This window comes from Coregonus clupeaformis, unplaced genomic scaffold (assembly GCF_020615455.1).
Source record: "Coregonus clupeaformis isolate EN_2021a unplaced genomic scaffold, ASM2061545v1 scaf0362, whole genome shotgun sequence".
NCBI classification, from domain to species: domain Eukaryota; kingdom Metazoa; phylum Chordata; class Actinopteri; order Salmoniformes; family Salmonidae; genus Coregonus; species Coregonus clupeaformis.
In genome coordinates, this window is record NW_025533817.1 from 307,501 (window position 1) to 330,261 (window position 22,761).

At 45.1% G+C, this 22,761-nt stretch overlaps 1 protein-coding gene across 2 annotated transcripts in view; it reads right to left on the reverse strand.

Moving 5' to 3' along the window:
- Positions 1–19,023, reverse strand: part of LOC121583560 (transcription factor SOX-6-like) — a 107,234-nt gene extending 88,211 nt beyond the window's left edge. For both annotated transcript variants that reach the window (XM_045215062.1, XM_045215061.1), the window contains exon 1: positions 18,961–19,023. In XM_045215062.1, the coding sequence (XP_045070997.1) occupies positions 18,961–18,982 (22 nt within the window). In that variant the 5' untranslated portion in view covers positions 18,983–19,023. The remainder of the gene's footprint in view (positions 1–18,960) is intronic.
- Between the last annotated feature and the right edge of the window lie 3,738 nt (positions 19,024–22,761).

Sequence of the window (22,761 nt, forward strand, 5' to 3'; positions counted from 1 at the left end):
TTATTTATTTCAGCTTTTATTTCTTTCATCACATTCCCAGTGGGTCAGAAGTTTACATACACTCAATTAGTATTTGGTAGCATTGCCTTTCAATTGTTTAACTTGGGTCAAACGTTTCAGGTAGCCTTACACAAGCTTCCCACAATAAGTTGGGTGAATTTTGGCCCATTCCTCCTGACAGAGCTGGTGTAACTGAGTCAGGTTTGTAGGCCTCCTTGCTGGCACACACTTTTTCCAGTTCTGCCCACAAGCTTTCTATAGGATTGAGGTCAGGGCTTTCTGATGGCCACCCAATACCTTGACTTTGTTGTCTTTAAGACATTTTGCCACAACTTTGGAAGTATGCTTCGGTCATTGTCCATTTGGAAGACCCATTTACGACCAAGCTTTAACTTAATGACTGACGTCTTGAGATGTTGCTTCAATATATCCACATAATTTTCCTTCCTCATGATGCCATCTATTTTGTGAAGTGCACCAGTCCCTCCTGCAGCAAAGCACCCCCACAGCATGATGCTGCCACTCCCGTGCTTCACGGTTGGGATGGTGTTCTTCAGCTTGCAAGTATCCCCTTTTTCCTCCAAACATAACGATGTCATTATGGTCAAACAGTTCTATTTTTGTTTCATCAGACCAGAGGACATTTCTCCTAAAAGTACGATCTTTGTCCCCATGTGCAGTTGCAAACCGTAGTCTAGCTTTTTTTATGGTGGTTTTGGAGCAGTGGCTTCTTCCTTGCTGGCGGCCTTTCAGGTTATGTCAATGGGACTCGTTTTACTGTGGATATAGATACTTTTGTACCTGCTCCTCCAGCATTTTCACAAGGTCCTTTGCTGTTGTTCTGGGATTGATTTGCACTTTTCGCACCAAAGTCGCTCATCTCTAGGAGACAGAACGCGTCTCCTTACTGAGCGGTATGACGGCTGTGTGGTCCCATGGTGTTTATACTTGCGTACTATTGTTTGTACAGATGAACGTGGTACCTTCAGGCATTTGGAAATTGCTCCCAAGGATGAACCAGACTTGTGGAGGTCTACAATTTTTTTTCTTAGGTCTTGGCTGATTTCTTTTGATTTTCCCATGATGTCAAGCAAAGAGGCACTGAGTTTGAAGGTAGGCCTTTAAATACATCCACAGGTACACCTCCAATTGACTCAAATTATGTCAATTAGCCTATCAGAAGCTTCTAAAGCCATGACATCATTTTCTGGAATTTTCCAAGCTGTTTAAAGGCACAGTCAACTTAGTGTATGTAAACTTCTGACCCACTGGAATTGTGATACAGTGAATTATAAGTGAAATAATCTGTCTGTAAACAATTGTTGGAAAAATTACTTGTGTCATGCACAAAGTAGATGTCCTAACCGACTTGCCAAAACTATAGTTTGTTAACAAGAAATTTGTGGAGTGGTTGAAAAAATAGTTTTAATGACTCTAACCTAAGTGTATGTAAACTTCCGACTTCAACTGTAAACGAAGAGTCCCATTGAGTTTATTTTCTATTTTCCTAAGGGGGACTCCCTCTCTCTTTCTCCCTCTCTCCTCTGAGATAAAATGCTGTGCAGCTCCGGAGCAGCCCATTGAGACGGGATGAGAATGGAATGAAAACAATAGCTCTTATCGGACTCTTATTTACATTTTCCCAGCTGTCTCCGCGGCAGACAGCTCAGTTTGTCACTGAGCCCGGCCGGCCCCACTGGACCCATACCAACATCCTCCGTCCTCCAGCCCCGCCGATCCACAGGCCCCTAGGGACCCCCGCCTGGCAGCAACCCCCACTGCTCTGCCACTAGCACAGATAGCAACATACGAGACAAAACTACTCCAGAATGTTTCCAGAATGTGTTCCCCTGGAGGAGGAAGTGGGGAGTGGGCCCAGCACCCTAAGCCTGTATGTGCTTCCTCATTGTGTGTTCTCTAGGGCTTTATGGAGCTGGATAAAGGCCCCCCTGTTTCCACTTCTTCCAAGTTTCTTTAGTTTCAACGGCACCCATGTTGCAATCTAAAGCCTCCTGACAATGACCTGATACTGCCAACTACAATATGTTTCTATCTACTATCTCCATTGGGATCTAGTACACAGCTTGTTCATGCAGGTCTCCTGTAATCTGTCTGATGTGGGTGAAAAGTAAGAGGGATTGAGACACCTAGAGCAAAGATGAGCTGGCTACATTAGACTTAGTCTTTCACTACATTAAAACAAGAACTAATGGTGCTCATAAATCTGAACAAAGGGGATGTTTCTGGGCTAGTGTTTGGTATAAAAGGGCTTTCAGCACCTGGCACTGAGCACTGCCAGAATCCCATGTTTAACAGAAACCACAACAGTGTAACCCTAAGAGGCAGGTAAGCACTGCTGACAATCTCACCTCCAGCCTCTTTATAAGATAGAATAAATAAAAGCTCATCTCTCTGTCTCTCTCAAACATTTTAAAGCAACCGTTTATAAAGCTGAATTAGTGTTTTATTGAGCATATTGTAATAAGTTACTGTTAATAAACTGAGTGCAAGCTGGTCATAAAGACTTCTGCATGTGCCAAGCAGAGGGAAAGTTGTTAGCTAATTTATCGTTTTATTGCAGCCCTAAACAGAGTGGTTCAATCAGAGTATCATCGGATGCACCGCACGGTTAAGTTCAAATCACCAAGAGGAAAACACAGACGGCACAAATAAATACACTAACAAGCAAATCAAACCTTGTCAATTTGGATTTGAAATGGTCCGTAAAAATAATATCTTAATGATTCATGATTCATGTTGTTATCTACTTGGCAAATGACTTTCACGATTGGCATTGGAATATCAACCAAGAACACATTTAATAAAGCCACGTGAGGCACATTAAATAGGCAACCTTCTGTCTCATATCTTCTGTGTGTTTTATCATACAGTAGGAAGGATAGACGGAGTGAGTTGTACCCGTAGGTCTTTTCCCAGGCATCATGAGACTGTGTTTTCCTCTCTGCGGGGGCAGTAGTCTCTGGGTGTCCTCCTCATGTCTGTCTGTCTGTCTGTCTGTCTGTCTGTCTGTCTGTCTGTCTGTCTGTCTGTCTGTCTGTCTGTCTGTCTGTCTGTCTGTCTGTCTCTCTCAGTGGGCCATGCCCGGTGGCCCTATGCCAACACATCTGTCCCTCCCTCCGCTCCATGCCCTCACCACCCTGCCTGCCTGCAGCCTGCGGCCCACTCACTCACTCACATGCCTATTGTAATCCCTCAACAGGAAGAAGCTCTTCCCCTCATCAATCCTCCTCAGCACTGAGACTCACGCAGGACAGGGGGAGAGATCCTGAAGGATGACAACACAACACTCTGACCCGGCCAGGAATCCAGCCATCCAGCCAGCATCCCACTCGCTCTGTCTTGCCACCAGGTCCCTCTATCACTGCTACTGCTTCAACCTTACATACTGTAACAGCCACTGACAGTAGGCCTTATTTCTCAGTCTATGATATTCTCTCTACAGATACTGTATGTGACTAGTGGCTGCTAGTGGAGTGTTTGTTTCTTGCTCTAAGTGACGGCTCATCGTGGTGGAGGATGGAGAGAGAGAGCTATCTGTGAGAGTCACAGGAGTCTCAGCATCAGAACTGTATAAAGTATCAGTGGTTAGAGCCTCCGGGGGAAACATGTCATTACTAAATCAATGATCAACTGACATTGACTATATAAATAATTTCCTCAGTACGAAGGGAGCCTTATAAACAGAGGCTGTGGGCTGGATGGAGGATAGCTTTCAGTAAGGGCCCAGTGAGAGGCAACGTTTTAGAGTAGGAGTGCTCTCAGTGAGCTAGCTGGAGGACTCGCTGAGTTGGAGGACACACTTGTATAAATAGTGGTAGTTAGGTTCATAATTATCTTCAGAGAACTTTTCAAGTGCTTTTAATAATATTGGCAAAAAGAAAGGCTCCTAGAATGAAAGCGTTAGGCTGAAGCTATAGGTGTACAAATATGTCAAGGTTAGGAGAATAAAGCTGGTTGCGTTCAATTTGGTGAGGGCAACAAATCTATTTGAAGCTATTCTTCTCCACTCTGAATGAAAATACCTCATTCTATTATATATTTAACTCAGGGCTGAATTTGTAACCCTGAGAATCGCTCAGTCAGACAATATGAATCCCGTTCCCCAATCTCTTCTCTCCCCAATCTACCCCACTCTGTATGGACCCGTTCCCCAGTCTCTCCTCTCCCCAATCTACCCCACTCTGTATGGAAAACAAACTTACAAAGTCAAGATTTACAAAAAGATTCTCTCCAACTCTGAAGGAATCTTGTGAATATCTTAATCACAGAGGCTGTAAAAACAAGACCCCCTCATCGCAGCAAATAAAACACAATAATTACAAGAAGCCGGCAGAAAAGTGAAACGCAGTGAGAAAACATGTTTTGTCATTCCACCGGTAGTTCAGAGACAACAGCTGTTGGATGAGGAATGCGATCCTCCTGAAGTCTCCATAATCATGGCCTTATTGAAGGGAGGACAAAAGGGCACTAATTGCAAGGGAGCAATCTAAACGTAATAGGTTACACACCCGGGCGGCGCTGCACAATGCAAACGCTTAAGGAGAGAAGAGGGAAAAAACAACACTACTCTGTGTACAACAGTGGCATCGTTGCTCATTTTCAGGCAATTACCTTGCCTCCTTGTCAACAGTTTTAATAACCTCTATCATTTCCACAAGACTTTTTGCTTCAGTTAAATAATTTCCAGCTCTTTAATATGCAAAATGCAGCCGTTGGCATGCATGGGTGAAGAGGCCTGGCTCCTTGAGATGTGTCAGTACGTTGTGGAGCACCTGCACCTCGGGAAAGGCTTGATTTAATTGACACCTAATACTATTCATTATTCCACTTGGTGAGCATCCCTGTTAGTCACCTGTAGGCTCCCCTATAGACACCATCCCAGCTTGCCAACAGCCAGTATAAATAGAACACAACCAGCCTGGGATATTCTGCAACTCAGGAACCCTTATGTCCTTACACACTCACGTCCTTAAGCCTGAGGGGTGTGGTCTGGGCTCTCTGTTAGAGGTCAGGGGTCATCGGGCAGATTTTGGTAACGAGATGAGGATAACGCTAAACAATCCCTGACCTGTGCACACACACACTTAAAGGGACCTTGAGAGCCTAAAAGGCCCACCTGTATTTCCTAAACCAGAAGGAATTAAACTAAATCAGAGGCCATAAACTGCAATCCTCATGTACAGTGGTATGTGTGAGTAACATAGATCTAAACATAGACCTAAACATAGACCTAAACCTAAATCTCCAGGCAGTGTTAATGAAAGGTGTAGTTGTAATAATCTGTTGTAGGTTAGTAGGAGAAATGTCCTGGTTGGCCAGGGGCTGTTAGTGCTGAGGTAACCCCTCATCCTGCTTTCTCTTGATCCATAGGAGCCGAGGTGCTAAGCCTACAGCAGTGACCCAGCCATTCCAGGCTCTGGTATCCGCTACCCGCCCACGGCTCCACAGCTGACCTCTAAATAGGACACGTGTCTATCAAGCATACTGTATATGAATTAACCGTCCCCAAGAGGCTTCACCTCTTGAGCAGGGCAACACGTGACCTCTCCCAATCCATTTTACTGCGGGACTTTGTGGCAATCAGCCTTGAATTATTAAAGTGAGCAGTGAGCAATGATCAATTCATGCAGCCCCGGCCCGTCGACCATGAAACAATACTTCAGCAGAAATTACACAGAGAACACTGGGAAATGCTTCCAGACAATGCACATAAATATGAAATATGTCAGCCCTGATATGTCAATAATAATAACTGTTAAGGCTGAGGCGAAGCTAATCCTAAGGAAATGCTACCAGAGGACGTGGGTGAAGAGGCTCCAGCCCGGTTAGATTCCCCTCCTTCATTAAGTGTGTAAAAGCGTGAGATTTCTGCTCTCTCTCCATCCTGTCTAGACCAGAGGGACTGGCTGGGGGAGCAGAATCTGGCCAGCCTGCGTACATGGAGAGAAGTGCCAGCTACCTTGCCCCCTAGGAGTGGGTCTCTGTGCAGCCTGTTATGAGATAGCGGTGACCATATGAAAGAACTGTGTGTGAATTATAAATGCAAGCCGGTCCAGATGAGAAGAGAGAAGAGGCATGCCGTGAACACTGCAGCACTGCCGGCCAGCAATTTGAAAGGGCCCCTGGCCAGAAAAGGGCTTGGATGTGGCTTAAAACACAAACCTAAAGCTCTCTTATCTACATGAAGGAGAGACAGAAAATAAGAAGTTGAAATAAGAAAAAAGATAGATAGCAAGAAGCTAGGAAGTATGTAACTCAAGGAACCTGGAGAAGGAAGAGGGGGAAAAATCCAATCAAAACTTAGTGAGGGGAGATGAGGAGCCAAGATAAACCAGGACTCAGAGCTCCCAAAACTGCAATCTCCTCTTAAGCCGGAGAGTGGCAGCTGGCAGAACAGCTGGTGAATAGGATTAATGTCAGAAGAATGAAATAAAACTCAACATATGTCCGAGCCTGAGGTGTTGGGACTGTGCGTGATTGGTGCCCCCGATGGCTGCCATGTGTGCAGCTGGAAGGAGCCAGCCGCTGTGCTCTGCTGTGCCAGTGCTGCTCCACTGTGCTCCAGACTCCAGCTCCTCTCTCTCTCTTACCCCACAAGGTCACTTTTAAGAACTACCACCATTAAATGCTTCGATAGCTAAATGTACTGTGATGTCACGAGAGGCTGTGTCCTGGAGGGACGTTACATCCCCTGAGGTGGCTGCAAACCCAGACAGCATGGCTCCATCTGCTGGTATGGTCGGGAACTCCACCCCTCTATGGCCAATCTTCCCACGCAGCTGAAACAAATGAGGAGCTGATGAGCTGAAGGTTTGGGAAGGGAAGAGACACACTGAGGGAGAGTGTGGGGGGTGAAGAGACACAGTCTCCAACCTGGGCTCTCTGGAGGACAAGAGTGCTGCACGTCCACTTCCATGAGGAATATAAGGATTTGGAGACACTTACCTTTGGGAAATACTCACCTTTGGATATATGCACCTGTGGAAATACGTGAGAGACATTTGGAAGGACTTTTTGCTGGGTTGGCCACTAGCTGCAACGTGGACTACAGTAAGGCTGGGGAAAAGTTATCTGAGCGAGTGAGAATTATGATTTTGGATGTGGAAGAGACATCCCTGAACTGTTAACCCTTAAAGAGCCACAAGAGAAAAGAATTTTGTTATATTTTCGTTAATTTCCCAAGACCTATAATAAAATCCTTGTTTTGTTTGAACCTTGTCTCCTTGCACTACTTGAGCAATCCCGCTGAAAGCTGTGTAGCCTCTCGTGACGTCACAGTACTTTTCCTCGTCCCCTCTCCTCCTCTCTGCGCCCTATTCAGGCAGCTGAGGCTGTTGCTACACTACATTTCTAATACTAATAATTTAATTAAATGTTTTATTAATGTGTAACACAAAGACATCAAATGGGTTCAGAGCTTGTTCCAGGACGTTCGAGGCACAGTAATTGGAACTTTTAAGACATTATTTTTCTGGTATTTCTATTTAGAAATAACTGAAAAGCAAAGAAATAACTGAAAAGCAAAGAAATAATAAAATGTTTGCCTCCTCCAAAGAGACTACCTTGAACCATAAAAGAGCACCTTGAATGCCTTCTAAAGTTACACAGCCTACACCTACACTGTACAATCTCTCCTGTGGAAAGTTTATCCACTGATAATGAAGGCTTATTCAGAGAGGAAACCAAAAAGTAATGAACACCTTGCTGAAATGAAGTAGGGACAGCTTAAATCACACCTTCTGCTAAACATAAAAATAAGCAAGTCCGTCTTAGGAGGTAAATAAATTAGAAGTAAAATTATACAAAGGAAGAGAGGAGGAGGACGTGCTACAAACTTCAGCCAGTGCTGATGAGGGTCTCAACACTTGTGAAGATGAGCATTAGGAGAGAGATGTAGACTTCATTTGAATTTATAATTTCCATTTGATGTCGGTAATCATTAGGGTCCACACACTATAATAAATTATAATAATTTCACACAAGAATGAAATTACTGGGTACCTTGCAGAGGAGCCGATTTCTGTTGGGTACCCTGTAATCTAACTGTCAGATATAAACTCTGCTGCTAATCAATGCTCCAAAACATTCACATTTATTCATCTATGTTAAATTAATAGAAGTGTGTGGATAACGCTGCTTACTGTGATCATGGCTGCTCAGTGGGATATACTAAATTAATGGGTGCCTGAGACTGTACAAGGACATAAAAATACTAATAGGATCCACATGAATGATTAAAATGTGCAGTGAAGCCAAGTGTCTGGCATAGTCCCCCAAACTTTGTTTTATCATAAACTCGTAGAGGCAACGCCGATGTGCTCCACAGATTCCTCTGCAATATACACAGAATGTAAAAACTGCCTTAATAAAAAAAAGATGTGATACTAAAGAGAAAAAATTAAGACTTTACAAGCATGATAATACTGATATAATGTTAGAATGTGCTTTCCAGGTCTATCGAAGATATTTGATCCATGATAACTAGAGGTGCATACTATGCTTTTAGACTTTATATTACTTTACTTTATTTTTAGTGTGTGTTGGTGTGTGTGTACATGCGTATGTGTGTGTGTGTACATGCGTATGTGTGTGTGTGCGCGCATTGGAATGTGTGTGTGTGCGTGTGTGTGTGTGTGTGTGTGCAGATATGTTGAGAACATGACGAAAGCATATACAGTACCTGGTCCCGTACATATAAATTCAACAAGATTACTTTACATATAATGATTTAGGACATAAATGTTAAAATAAAACTATGCTTTGTCTAATTAAGGGAAGAGTATTTGCTATTGCAGTCTGTGACATTCTCAGTTTCTACCAAGCAGCAATTAAAGATGTTTATGATCCAGCTCTGTTTACTGGGATGTCAGAGTTCACGATGTGCACACATTGCTCTGTGGACGGCGAGTCCAAAGGTCACTATTTTTAGATGACGACCTCCATTCTCTAGCCCATACCACAGGCACCACTTTCACCCCACCCACACACACGCACCCACACATACACATACACACACACCGCCTCAAACCATCTGATATGTTTTAGTTTACAAAGTAATTGAGCCATGATCTGAACAACTGGTACGGTGCCAAGATGTTAAATTGGTTAAGTCTAAGCAGCACTGCATGTACAAATGTTCTCATATGTAAGGGCTCAACCAGTTTTTTGTATTCAATATCTCTATCTCTGAGACTGCACACAATAGACATTTATGATGCTAGGCCAGCCAGACCAGGGAGAATTAGGATGATGAAGTAACCATAGTACTTCAAAGGTTAAGAATTCCAATTTCTAGGAAGTCCCCTTCGCTGGCCCACAGCTAAGCATCTCAATGCACTATTGTTCCAAAATGGTTCTGCAACAATGGGAGCCGTATTTTCCTTTGAAACAAGCCATCCCCTTTCTCTGGGATACAGAGCCACACGGACTGAGACACACTGTGCAAGGATGGAAGAATTCAGATCTCATGTGAGGCTGAACTCATTGCCCAGCCATGACTTTAACAAAAAGTTAACAACAGCAGTCTTATAGTAGCCGCCATGAAGCCAACTGCCACCCAGGAGAGAACTACAAACAGACAGAAAGAGTGAGAGAGAAGAGTGGAGGAGAAGAGGGGAGAAGAAGAGGGATGGAGAAAGTGGGGTGCCTCACCACACAAATCACTAATTGCAGCATTATGATAAGTGGTGCTGGAATTAGAGGAACATGTCATTCCAGCCCAGCGATCATTAATTATAATCCAAACTCATAACTTTAACCTATCATTGGAACTTCATGACATGTAATGGATGCCAGGGTCTTAAAACATATTAACCACTCGACCTCCGCAGGCTTAAAATTATATCGGGGGCACTCCCAACGAGAGATGGTGTTCGCGAATAATTATAATCATCAGCACTCAAGCTTTGCAGTGCAATAAAACATGTTTCTATTCGTTTCTTCTGACATCCTATCTCATCTCTTGGCACATGTGAAATGTTATTGAACAGGGCGGGAGAGAAAAGAGAAGTGAGGGGCAGACATGTGTTTATCACAAGTGATTAAACAGTCTCTTTGTTCAAGAGGCAGACATCAAAGTTGAGTGTCAAATATTCATGCTCACTGTTAGGTGGGAAAATAATGCAAATATGGTAATAGGAGGATCTGTGTAATCTGTCATGTCTGCCTGTACCGAGGCAGATTTGTTCCCTGGATGGCTGACGTACCATAGTCTTATAAAACAAGCATGCGATGTGCCCTGAAATCATTAGCAGGCCAGAGGGGCCGTCTGTGCCCATGGTGTGGGTTACATTGACACTATTTTGATCCCCAGTCAGATGACACCATCTCTTTTGTCCAGTTATGTGTGGAGAATGCCTGGGAACTGAACGCCAAGGCTTGGACAGCGATACTGGGCAGAGACTTTCCCAGTATAACCCCTCTCAGACACACGCACACATGCACAAACACACACACACAACCCAGTTCTAGTGTCCTACTGTCCATCCGACTGGCCATCATCCCCAAGTTTGCCCCTGTCCTGGCAGAAGCTCTGTTGTGCCCATATCATAGCTTCTCAATCATTTTTAAAACAAATCAATCATTGAGTCCCAATCCATTATGGTGGGCTGTACTATAGGTCTGGGCCGGAGCTGAGATGCAGCTGATGGGATGCACCTATGGGGAGTGTGTGTGAACACAAACAGGCCTCTGTATGGCCCTGGCTGTGATTTGTCTTCCTAAGACACCCATTTCCTCCTATCAGGGGGTTCCTGTGCAGCCACTGGGCCAGCAACACAATGGGAGCGTTGTGCTCCTCGGGCGCAGGGGGACAGAGTCAACAGCTGAATCTCGGGAAGATGGCTCCCGGAATGCTCCACAGCAGTTGCTACTGTTGACTAATGGGAATATGAGAAGTAGGAAGGTGATCCCAACGCAGCGTAGAACGGCACATTGAAGAAGCAGCTGCTTGTTTTGTCATCTCAAAGAGGGAGAGCTCCACTTTTGACGGATCTAGCTACAACCCCTTATGCTGCTCTTCTTCTGTTAGGACTCCCCTGTCTCTCCTAACTCCTAGAAGGCAGTCGTGGTGTGGTGTGTATGGGTTCTGTTTGGACTGAATACTAAATACATCATTCAGAGAAAGCAGGCTGGAGAGTGAGAGTGGAGCATGCTCCCTGTGCCCCACACTCAGCCATTTCATTTAACTCTGGGCTCTGTTCACTAGCCTGGCAGCAGAGGGGCAGTGCTACCACAGGAGAGAGAGAGAGAGAGAGAGAGGGGGAAGGAGGAAAGAGAGAGGGATGCGGGAGGAGTTCTGAGGGTGAGAGAGGAAGGGGAGGAGTGGCAGAGCTGGTATTTTTTGGTAAAAGTTCACATGTCAGGCTGGCAGGCTGCCCGCGGCGTACAGCCGAAAAATCTATTTAACGTCTGCTTCACAGGGTGACAAGAGGTTTGATTGGCAGAGTGCAGAGAGCAGCTTTTGATCATGTGTCCTAACAAGCGATTCCAGCTCATGTCTCTTCAGCCTGAACAGCTCCACATTACCTATTCAAACAAAAGTGACAGACCAGAGCACTGCTCCACAGGACTGGCAGGCCATGCCATGGGCCAAGTATGAACACACGCACGCACGCACACACACGCACACACACACACACACACACACACACACACACACACACACACACACAGAGAGAGAAAGACACACACAGAAAGAGAGAGAAAGACAGACACACACGAGAGAGAGAGAGAGAGAGAGAGAGAGAGAGAGAGAGAGAGAGAGAGAGAGAGAGAGAGAGAGAGAGAGAGAGAGAGAGAGAGAGAGAGAGAGAGAGAGAGAAAGACAGAATCTAATCATATTGTATTTGTCACATTCAATACAACCAAATACAACGGCTGTAGACTTTACCGTCAAATACTTGCTTATGAGCCCTTCCCAAAGATGCAGAGTTTAAAAATAGTAACACAAGAGGAATAAAATACACAAGAATGGAGCTATATACAGTGCATTTGGAAAGTATTCAGACCCCTTCCCTTTTTCCACATTTTGTTACGTTACAGCCTTATTCTAAAATGGATTTAAAAAATAATAATCAATCTACACCCAATACTTCATAATGACAAAGCGAAAAAAGGTTTTTAGAATTTTTGAAATGTATTACAAATAGAAAACAGAAATACCTTATTTACATAAGTATTCAGACCCTTTGCTATGAGACTCGAAATTGAGCTCAGGTGCATCCTGTTTCCATTGATCATCCTTGAGATGTTTCTACAACTTGATTGGAGTCCACCTGTGGTAAATTCAATTGATTGGACATGGTTTGGAAAGGCACACGCCTGTCTATATAAGGTCCCACAGTTGACAGTGCATGTCAGAGCAAAAAAACTAACCTTGAGGTCAAAGGAATTGTCCGTAGAGCTCCGAGACAGGATTGTGCGAAACGGCACAGATCTGGGGAAGGGTACCAAAAATGTCTGCACGCATTGAAGGTCCCAAGAACACAGTGGCCTCCATTATTCTTAAATGGAAGAAGTTTGGAACCACCAAGACTCTTCCTAGAGCTTGCCGCCTGGCCAAACCGAGCAATCGGGGGAAGGGCCTTGGTCAGGAGTTGACCAACAACCCGATGGTCACTCTGACAGAGCTCCATAGTTCCTCTGTGTAGATGGGAGCCTTCCAGAAGGACAACCATCTCTGCAGCACTCCACCAATCAGGCCTTTATGGTGAGTGGCCAGACGGAAGCCACTCCTCAGTAAAAGCCACATGGCTGCCCGCTTGGAGTTTGCCAAAAGGCACCTAAAGAAACAAGATTCTCTGGTCTTATGAAACCAAGATTGAACTCTTTGGCCTGAATGCCAAGCATCACGTATGGCGGAAACCTGGCACCATCCCTACCGTGAAGCATGGTGGTGGCAGCATCATACTGTGGGGATGTTTTTCAGCGGCATTGACTGGGAGACTAGTCAGGATCGAGGCAAAGATGAACGGAGCAAAGTACAGAGAGATCCTTGATGAAAACCTGCTCCAGAGCAATCAGGACCTCAGACTGGGGCGAAGTTTCACCTTCCAAAAGGACAACGACCCTAAGCACACAGCCAAGACAACGCAGGAGTGGCTTCGGGATAAGTCTCTGAATGTCCTTGAGTGGCCCAGCCAGAGCCTGGACTTGAACCCGATCAAACATCTCTGGAGAGACCTGAAAATAGCTGTGCAGCGACGCTCCCCATCCAACCTGACAGAGCTTGAGAGGATCTGCAGAGAAGAATGGGAGAAACTCCCCAAATACAGGTGTGCCACACTTGTAGCGTCATACCCAAGAGGACTCGAGGCTGTAATCGCTGACAAAAGTGCTTAAACAAAGTAAATGTGAGATTTACGTTTAATTATTTTTTATTCATTTGCAAACATTTCTAAAAACCTATTTTGGTTTTGTCATTATGAGGTATTTTGTGTAGATTGATGAGGGAAAAAAACAACTCAATCAATTTTAGAATAAGGCTGTAACGTAACATAATGTGGAAAAAGGTTCTGAATACTTTCCAAATGCACTGTACAGGGAGTACCACACACACACACACACACACACACACATACACACACACTCAGAGAGAGGGAGGCACAAACACTTAAGACACAAATCCACTCAAATACTCAAACATACACAAATACAACAGCCACTGATCAAATATATCACTTGTATCAAGATAAGCAGGTTGTTGGAGTCAGATAGACAGAAGAGAAGGACAATTATTAAAGGAGAAGACAAGAAGATGCAGTGCGAGTGGAAAGGAGAGGAAGACAGAAACTACGGTTGACTGATGTTTGGGGGACTGGGGAGAGGAGAGGAGAGGAGAGCTAAGTGTTTGAAGCGCGCCTCAAAACCTACAGGTTCACCTCGGCCTAGCAGCCAACACATTAAAAAAGGCGACTGGGTCTCCAGCCTCATTGCATATGCATCGAGTCAGAGGCTCCATGCCACAGATCATTATAACAAAATTCCTATTAGTTGGGTGGGATAAACACCAGCGACAGGGCAGCTGGATAGAGGGAGAGGAAAAGGGAGGCGAGCGAGAGAGAGAGAGAGCTATTCTACTATATTATTTCTTAGCGGGTCATAAGAACACAGCAATACTGTAGTCATGAATGAAAATGCCTTTCTACTAAAAATCCTGAGCTTGGCTAATAACATTGTATTACGCATACAATTTCCAAATGGTACAAATCACCTGTAGCCAATTTTACAGTGAGCTTCCATGGTTGAGACAGCAGGATTATGACAGGGACTGTGTTAGGACTAAGTCATGAGTTCATCAGTATTAATCAGGCCAAAGGCTTGGAGCTGATCCTATTCTCTTCCAAAGCTTTCCCCCATCCCTGAATCTCATTACACACCCTGTCGTAATAGAGGATAATGACCCTGGCCTTCCCCTTAGCACACAATGCTGATTACACCCCCACACTCACACTGCAACTCTCCCATAGACACTGGGGATAGCTACACAGCCCAGAGACAGATTACAACTACAAGCAGAGGAGAGAGAAAAAAAAAAAAAGAGAGAGAGAGAGAGGCGGGAGAGGAAAGAGAGAGAGAGAGGACAAAAAAGAGAGAAAAAAAAAAAAAGAGAAAAAAAAAAAAAAAAAAGAGAGAGAGAGAAAAAAAAAAAGAGAAAGAAAGAGAGAGAGAAGGGGGAGAGAGAAAGAAAAATCTACTGATTGGCATTACATACATTATGACTGTGATTGTTCAGATCACCCAGCTAAACAGCACATGATTTGACCATTCTTATCTCACAGTGGAGGTCAGCTGCTGGTGAAGTGTGTGATCTCTTTAAAAATCCTACCACCTCAGAGAAGAAGGCTGTGATTTGGTGAAGTGTCCCTGTTGATGGCGGTGATGTTGCTTCCCACTGGTACCGTAATTAGTCAATAGGCCTTGCTGTGGTCCAGGTGCACTGCTTAGCAGATACTCTGACCCAGTGCAGCTAGCTTTTGTTGGCCATAGACTGGCTCCTGTGCACCATAGTGTGGAGTGTGGACCTCCTCCTTCAGCTCCAAGGAGGTTGGGTTTCTGCCTTGGGGAGAAGTCCTCACCCTTTCACATTAGCAACTGTTCATAGTGTCACAGGTCACCCAGGGTTGCATGTTACCCTTTGAGACAGGACCTCCACCATGCACACCTGTTCCCAGGGGTCAGGACACCCAACTCACGGGAGCGGCCTCTCCCTTCTCACTTCTTCTCCACAGACAGGCTACAGTCATCATAGGAACACTGTGGGATACGGTATACTGTTATACAGGCCAACCACAAGTTGAGCTGTAAAAGCAGGCCCGTTACATCAGAAGATAGATGCATTATGCAATCTCTAGTGCAACCTGAAATCTAAAAAGCCTATTTTGCCCATAAGGGAACATAGACCTACAACATGTTTCAATATTCCAGGTCAGTGTTGGGGTTAGGGTTAGCCTGCAGCCCCGCCACACTTCTGCCTGAAACATGTCATTCAGTCTGCTCGACCTATAAGCAAATTAAAATATAACAAGTTTTGAGCAGCCAGAACTACTCCTGGCAATACGACACTGACTGCCAAGGCAAAAAAGGTGTTGTTTGTGCGTGCATGCTCTGTGTGTTGACATTCCCTGATGCAAGCAGCAAGTCTCTGTAACATAGTTTCAGTACAAAGAAGGAGATTCAATATCTGGCCGGCGAGTGCATTTCAGAATTCCACAGGCATTGTATTCTGAATCGCATACCACACTTTCTGACATGCCTCGTGCACGAAATTGCATTGTGCTCGTCAGGCACCGATAATAATAAAAACATGTCTCAGCATGCACTCAATGCACAATAGAAAGAGACATTGAATTCATTAACTGCACGCAAATCCAATCCAAGCTGGTTGTGCTGGCAAGGATTCAACCTGTTGTATAGAGCCCAAAGGAACACCCTAAAACAAACACACCTATCACCTGCCTTGTCTTGGGGACAATCATAGAATAACAGAGTGTTGACTCCTATAACCATTGATTCATACTTTAATGCATTATAGGAAGCCGGTCTAATTGCATGTAGATCCAACCAAGGTCACTGGATTTTATAATGGTGGCCATTTTTTCTTTTTCCCTTAATACCTTATACTGACATTTTTAACTCTTGACAAGTGCTGTCTGGAAAGCTCTCCATAAATAATGCATTTACAATACCTAGTAAATAAACATGGGGGAATCATCGTTAGCCCTCCTGGCCACTGAGTCTAATAGAGCTTTTACAGCTAAGGTGGCTATTCAGCCTAATGCAGTCCTACACTGCTGGGAGGACATTTTCATTCATTGCGCAGTCACAAGCACTTAAAAGCACTTTAAGACCAGTGACAGAGAGGACAGAGGAGGGTGGGAGGGCGGGAGAGCCGCTGAGTATGGCCACTGTGTCGGGTTCAGGCACGGAGCACTGAGATGTCAGTCCAGTTAGGCAAAGTTGCGGTCAACTTACGTCTGATTGGATTTGAGGCAGCGAATCCTGCCGGCGATATACATTTAATTAACGTTTTGTTAGGGGACTGAAAGAGATATGGCCAGCCGGCGGAAGGAATTCACTCTGTCATCGTCTGTTAACTGCTCTCTGTCCCCAGTCCACAGCTTTAACATCGCTCAGTATCAAATATGGCCTCTGGACTAGTACAACGCCACACAATTATCTAAATGACACTTTCTCACTCATTCATCATTGAATCTAAGAGGATATACAAAGTCTGATTTTCCAATGGATCTACATTGTAGTATGTGTAACAGAGAGGATTCTCATGCCCTCCACCATGAAGGTCAGCAAGCTCAGTCTTGAACCATCCCATCACAATGAGATGAGATTCCTGACCAGGGAACATAATCAGGGAGGACTCAGTCAGAATAATGGCAGCAGATGGTGTCTAGATCTGCTCTGAAGACTCCAGTGATCCAGACCAGTGAAGGGACTAAAGCAGGGTGGATTAGCGGGAACAGTTGTCTTCATGATAGCATAGCTTAGATAAGTGATATATTTAGCTCATCGCTGCTTTGTCTTACATTCGCCAGGTCATTAAGGCAACAAATGGCTCTCCAACCTTCTGGTATGCCCTTAATGGGTTAATCCTGCCCTTTCAAGACGCTCACAGAGGCTCTCTCTATAAACACTGACATAGATTATGAATGTGCAACAACAGTTACCCGCCTGCTCTCTACGCGCCTTACTCTGTCCCATCCCTTCTGTGTACAGTAATCACACGGTCAACTCTACTGATGGAGTTGGTGTCAAGCGTCCACAAGGACACTGAATCTCTCCATTCCAGCAGCTTACAGGCGACATATTGAACTCCGTGAGCCTCTTGTCTTGTTCTGTGTTCTCAAAACTAATTTCCTCCAACAAGGGAGTTTATTTTTGTGTGGTGTTGATGCATGGGGCATGAGGCAGGCCCAGGCTCTTTTATTAACAGGAGATTAAAACAGCTGTACTGCGCGCAGAAGCACTCTCTCCTCCCTGCGCTAACATATGGCCCTGGATTACGAGCTGCACTTGACCATTTAAATTACTGCAACAACCGGCCCTCACCAGCTGGGGTTCATTACCATAACGCCCGCATTCGCCCAGAGAGGGCTCAAGAGCTCACGCCCGCCGCGGAAAACAACCCAATCCGAAACCAGAGACACACATGAGAGATGTCCTCTGTGCTGAGGGAAAAGTATCATCTCCAGAAAAGTCAAGGTATGAAACTAACAATACCATTAAGACAACAGGGGAAGAAGACCTTACAAAAAATACTAGTTAAGACACTGTTTTTACTATTAAACACATAAGTCAACAATAGAATAAATTATGAATCTGTAGAAATTATCGTAAATCTAGTATCTAATATTGCTAAAATCTAATATTTTTATCAGTAATATTAGAAATTGTATGACCTCACTTACATTTGTAAAATAAAATATTGGGATCGGAATTGCTATCTACTGAATAATCCAGGATAGCTGATACTGTGCAAAACCACCAAACAAACACTTTAAAAAAAAGAAAGCGACAAATTATTTTTTAAACAACGGACGTCTAATTTATTCGTGTGATGTAGCGCTTAAGCTAAGGGCTCCCCAGGCGCTGAATCAGACACCAGTGTTCCCAGGGGGGCTCCAAGTCTGATTGGATACTACACTATACTACTAGTGCAGTGCTAATTAAGAGTGGGGGAAATGTTGTGCGGCTCTTTCAATATTAGTTTTTCTGCTGTGCGTCCTCCTTACAGTCTGCAGTCTGAGGGGAGAGAAGTGGGGGGGGTGACAGAGGTGCTGTGGGGTTCTGTGAGATAACCTATAGGACTAGGGGGTGGAGGGCTACCATAGGGTGAAATAGAGTTCTATTAAGTGCATTTGATATGTGAGAAATTCGTACTATATGATACAGCAAACTGAATTAATTAAGTTGGCTCAGGTATCCCTGTTGCCGGAGGACTCATTTAGTCTGTGGGTGTAGTTGACTTTGACTGATGAATGCCGCCCTTAGTGAAGAGCTTTCTGTGTTGAAGAATGAAAAGGTAATGTTCCTGGCGTCAGGTTGGCGGCATGTGTTTCTGGCCTGAGAGTTTGCCTTGGCAGTGGGGGAACCACACTTAAGATGAGGTGTAGTGCCACCCACTCTTTGTCACTCTGGAAAGGGTTCAGAACAAACTGGAAACACAGTCACGTCAGTCCTCCCAGCCTCTGTCTGTGTGTGTCTGTGTGTATGTGTGTATGTGTTGCGCGTGCGTTTTGTCGTGTGTTTAATTAAAAGAGAGAGTGAGTGGGAAAAAAAAAAACTAGAATGATAGAGAAAGAGAGAGGGAGGGAGAGAGAGAGAGAGAGAAAAGGTTTGAGCGCCATTTGAAAAAGGAAGCATTCATATACACTCCCTCACACACACACACACACACACACACATAGGTTCTTGGTGTCCTACCATCTTGCTCTGTCTTCGTCATCTCCTCCAGCTTCTTCTGCTTCAGTGTGTCCACCACATCGGCCAGGCTTCGCTTTGCGGCGCTCCTGGCGTTCCGAACGCAGATCCGCTCACAGGTCGCCGCGCTCCCGGCCCCCCTCCCCTCCTCAGGCTTGTGTGGGGAGGTTGGGTTATTCCGGAAGGAGTACGGGGAACATACTTTGTTGCTGTCAGATTCCTGTAAGAAAACAGAAGTTGGGAGGGGATGGGGGAAAGAGAAAGGGGGGTTGGGTTTAATCATTAGTATTTCCCTGTGTATTCTCTCTGTCTCTGAGTTTTGTCGGCTGTTGACAGTTGATCTAGTCAAATGCAGTGATTGCTAGTTCTTTGGCAGCTCAGGGTGATTTGGCCATATCAAATGACTCCTCTCTCTAGCTTTCATACAACAACAGCTTCTATCAAATGAGATCTGGCAAGTGAAAATAGTGTAGTGAAATGATGAAGGACACTTTCCAGAGGGCATAGCCCTGTCGTTTGTGTGTGTGTGTGTGTGTGTGTGTGTGTGTGTGTGTGTGTGTGTGCGCGTGCGTGTGCTCCACTTACCTCCCAGAGAAGCTACACAAGAAACCTCCCAACTATAATTTCTCAAATTGTGTTTGAGTGTACATTTGTGTTGGTGAGTGCTGTGTAATTTGTTCATTTTCGGCGGAGGCCAATTCTCAGCTGAGTGCTGCGGGCCATCGTAAATCTGTGTCTGTCTCAGGCTGTTGTTGTTTTTCAGTCCCACCTGTGTGTGGTTTAGTATTTAACTAAGGGTCCTGTCTGAGACTGATGGCTGAGTGCTCTCTGTACACAGAAAAGGAGGAGAAGGAGTGGGAGAGAGAGAGAGAGAGAGAGAAGAGAGAAAAAAAAAAAAAAAAAGAGAGAGAAAAAAAGAAACTTGAGTCATGGCTCCTCAGACACAAGGCTGTTTAATTATGGTTTGCAGAGAGTGAGGAGACAGCAGGTAATTCTGCTGTCAAAGTTGAACCCTTTTACCTCTGTTTTATTCTCACCTCTGTTCTGTGTGTAATGTATAACACTGCCTGATCTGGCATTTAACCCCAAAACAACACAATATCTTCAACACATACATAAAGGAGGGAAGCCATTCTACTGAGGACACACAGATAGCGGTGAAAGTGGACAACCCAAGAAAGGAACATCAAAAGGTAGAACGATGTTGAGAAGTGGGTGGCATCTGCTGATTTTCCAAAAACATGCAGTGATGTAAACTGGGTATTCCTGTTCCGATCTTTTATCCCAGCGTAGTATCCTCAGACAGGCAGAGGAGTCAAGAGGTGGTTCGGTTCAGTACCAGGGCCCGGGGTGGCACGGCAGGTCTACACCCAGCGCAGGCGCGGGCAGGATGGGGGGTGATTATGCAGGGGTGGCTGTGGTTGTGCCAGGGCCAGTGGAGGGTGCTTGTGGGGGAGTGGGGTGGCGCTGGGTTAATCAGCTGGCGCAGGTTCAGGGCAGCCCACACAGGCGTATGGCACAGCAGTGGAGTCAAGTAATCAGCAAAGGCAACACTTTCAGCCTTCTCGCCGTCTGCCCTCTCTCTCTCTCTCTCTCTCTCTCTCTCTCTCTCTCTCGATCCCTCCTTCTCCCCTCTCACACTCCCTCTCCCATGCGCCATCTGTACCAAGTCAACTTGAGCTGACAGGATCTCGACACTTCACTTTTCCAATTTCAATGTTTTCAATTTAATGGTAAAAAGTCATTGTCACGCAGAGCTAAGGCCATGGCAAACCACAGCCAACTGTGATTTGACAGTGGTGGGGAAAAACTAATGTTGCTATAGAGGTACATTTGTGTTCGTCTTTCTATAACTAACCTCCAGACTTGTCATGGCCCCATGTTCTAGACCTCCTTCCTTGACCTCATGTCGCTCCTCAGTACGAAATCACAGCCAGCCACCACCATTCATCTGATAGATTCTACTCAGACTAGAAACTCCATTAACTGGCAGTGTTTCGGTTTGATACAACCCTTAAATTCACAAGGTCTCCACCATGTCTGGCTGTATTTTCTGTTTAATGCAGAACAATGAACCAGAACAAGATCATTTACAGCTGGCTTACATAGCTGTCTTATAGAAAAGGGTTTTTAAGGTATAATAAAGGATTTATTGTGACAACAGATGTTATATATTAGCTGGTAATGCACTAGTTAAAAGGCACCAAAAAGCGTTCGTTTTTCGTCTCTGGATAAAATAATAATAATTGAAGTAATGATAAACTGAAAATGATTTAACATTATGCAAACTAAATGCAAGCTCCTCAGATCCAAAATGAATTGAATGAACTTTTCATGCGGTTCTTTCATTCTATCAAGAGGCTGTCAAGTGATTGCAGTGAGTAACAGGAGACAATGCACAAAACATTCTTTCAAATGCCGTTCTAATTACCTTCATCACTACAAGCGGCCCTGTGATCCAATTAGAGCCTGTCAGAAGAGCGGACCACCTGAGCAATCTCTCTGACTGTCATTTACATACTGGATGTTGCCGAACAGTGTCTCCAGACTGCCCAGCATCCTTAGAAACAGCTGGGACAAAGGGTCTGGGGCGGGGCTGGGGTTGGGACATGAGTGGGTAGGAGGAGCGGGGGGCAGTGACCCTCCCAGCAGCCACTGCAGTATGGAGGGTGGCCCACTGGAAGGCTACTTCAGAGCCCCTCTGGGTCTCTTTCCTGCAGGCCCGTCTGTCACAAACAACCACCTGCCTCCCGGCTCCAGCCCACAAGTGCCTCTGCTCTTCTCTCCCTCCGCACACATCAAAGCAGCTCCACAGATTGTCCGGGGCCTGCTGCAGATGTCCACAACAACACATATTGATGGGAGATGTTTCTTTGATGACAAAAAGAATGCAGCCGCCAGAAGAAGAAAGCGTAAGCAACATTCCGTTCTGTCTTCATTTGTCATACTGTGGTATGCATTTTCTATTGGGATGCTGTGTACTGAACTATACGTTTTACTGTTGAAAATCACTGGGCCTGTTCAGACTAATAATAACCTCTAGTTGATTATAGTTGGTTTGGTGCTGCCTATCTAGGGTCCCAGGATCCCTCCGGCTTCACAGTATTAGAGGCAGTACCCATGGCTGGGAGGAGGAGGGAGGGGCTGGGCATGTGAGGTTCCCTTTTACAAGCACAGAACAATGGGTGGCTGTTGAGCCTGTATGCTGCCCCAGGCATCCTGGTCCAGAGAGAGCCTCCAGTGGGGGAGTCAGCGGATAGGGGGGGCTGAGGGGGCCCAGGCAGACCCTCTAGAACAGATACCCTCTCAGAGACTTTGTTCCACTGTACATGTGTCTCCATATTTATGTTTCATCAAATCTGTGTGCGACATTAAAATGCAATTCAATACGTTGTTGTCCTCTTCTTTTAGAGTGGGGAGGATCTCAAGACACTTGTGAGGGCTTAGACTTCAAAGACAAGTGCTTGGCAGAGCGCATGGTGCTTAAGTCTTCACTGAATTGTTCAGGGGCTCCTGTTGTGACCCGTGTCCTTGTGGGAGAAATTCCTCTCTCTGCTAGGGCACAGTGACAAGACAGTTTTGTGTGTGTGTGTGTGTGTGTGTGTGTGTGAGGCTTACTCACATTCAATAACAGTGGTGAAAGTCATTTGGTGGAGTGTCCAGCGGAAAACACAGAACATTGTCTGAATCTACTCACCCCCTAACAGCGTTGTACAGAAACAATATTATTCGGTACCCCCTGAAACCTTCTAATGGCTTGATGTCACCTACAGTAAATGGATATTGACACTGAGGATATTGCCA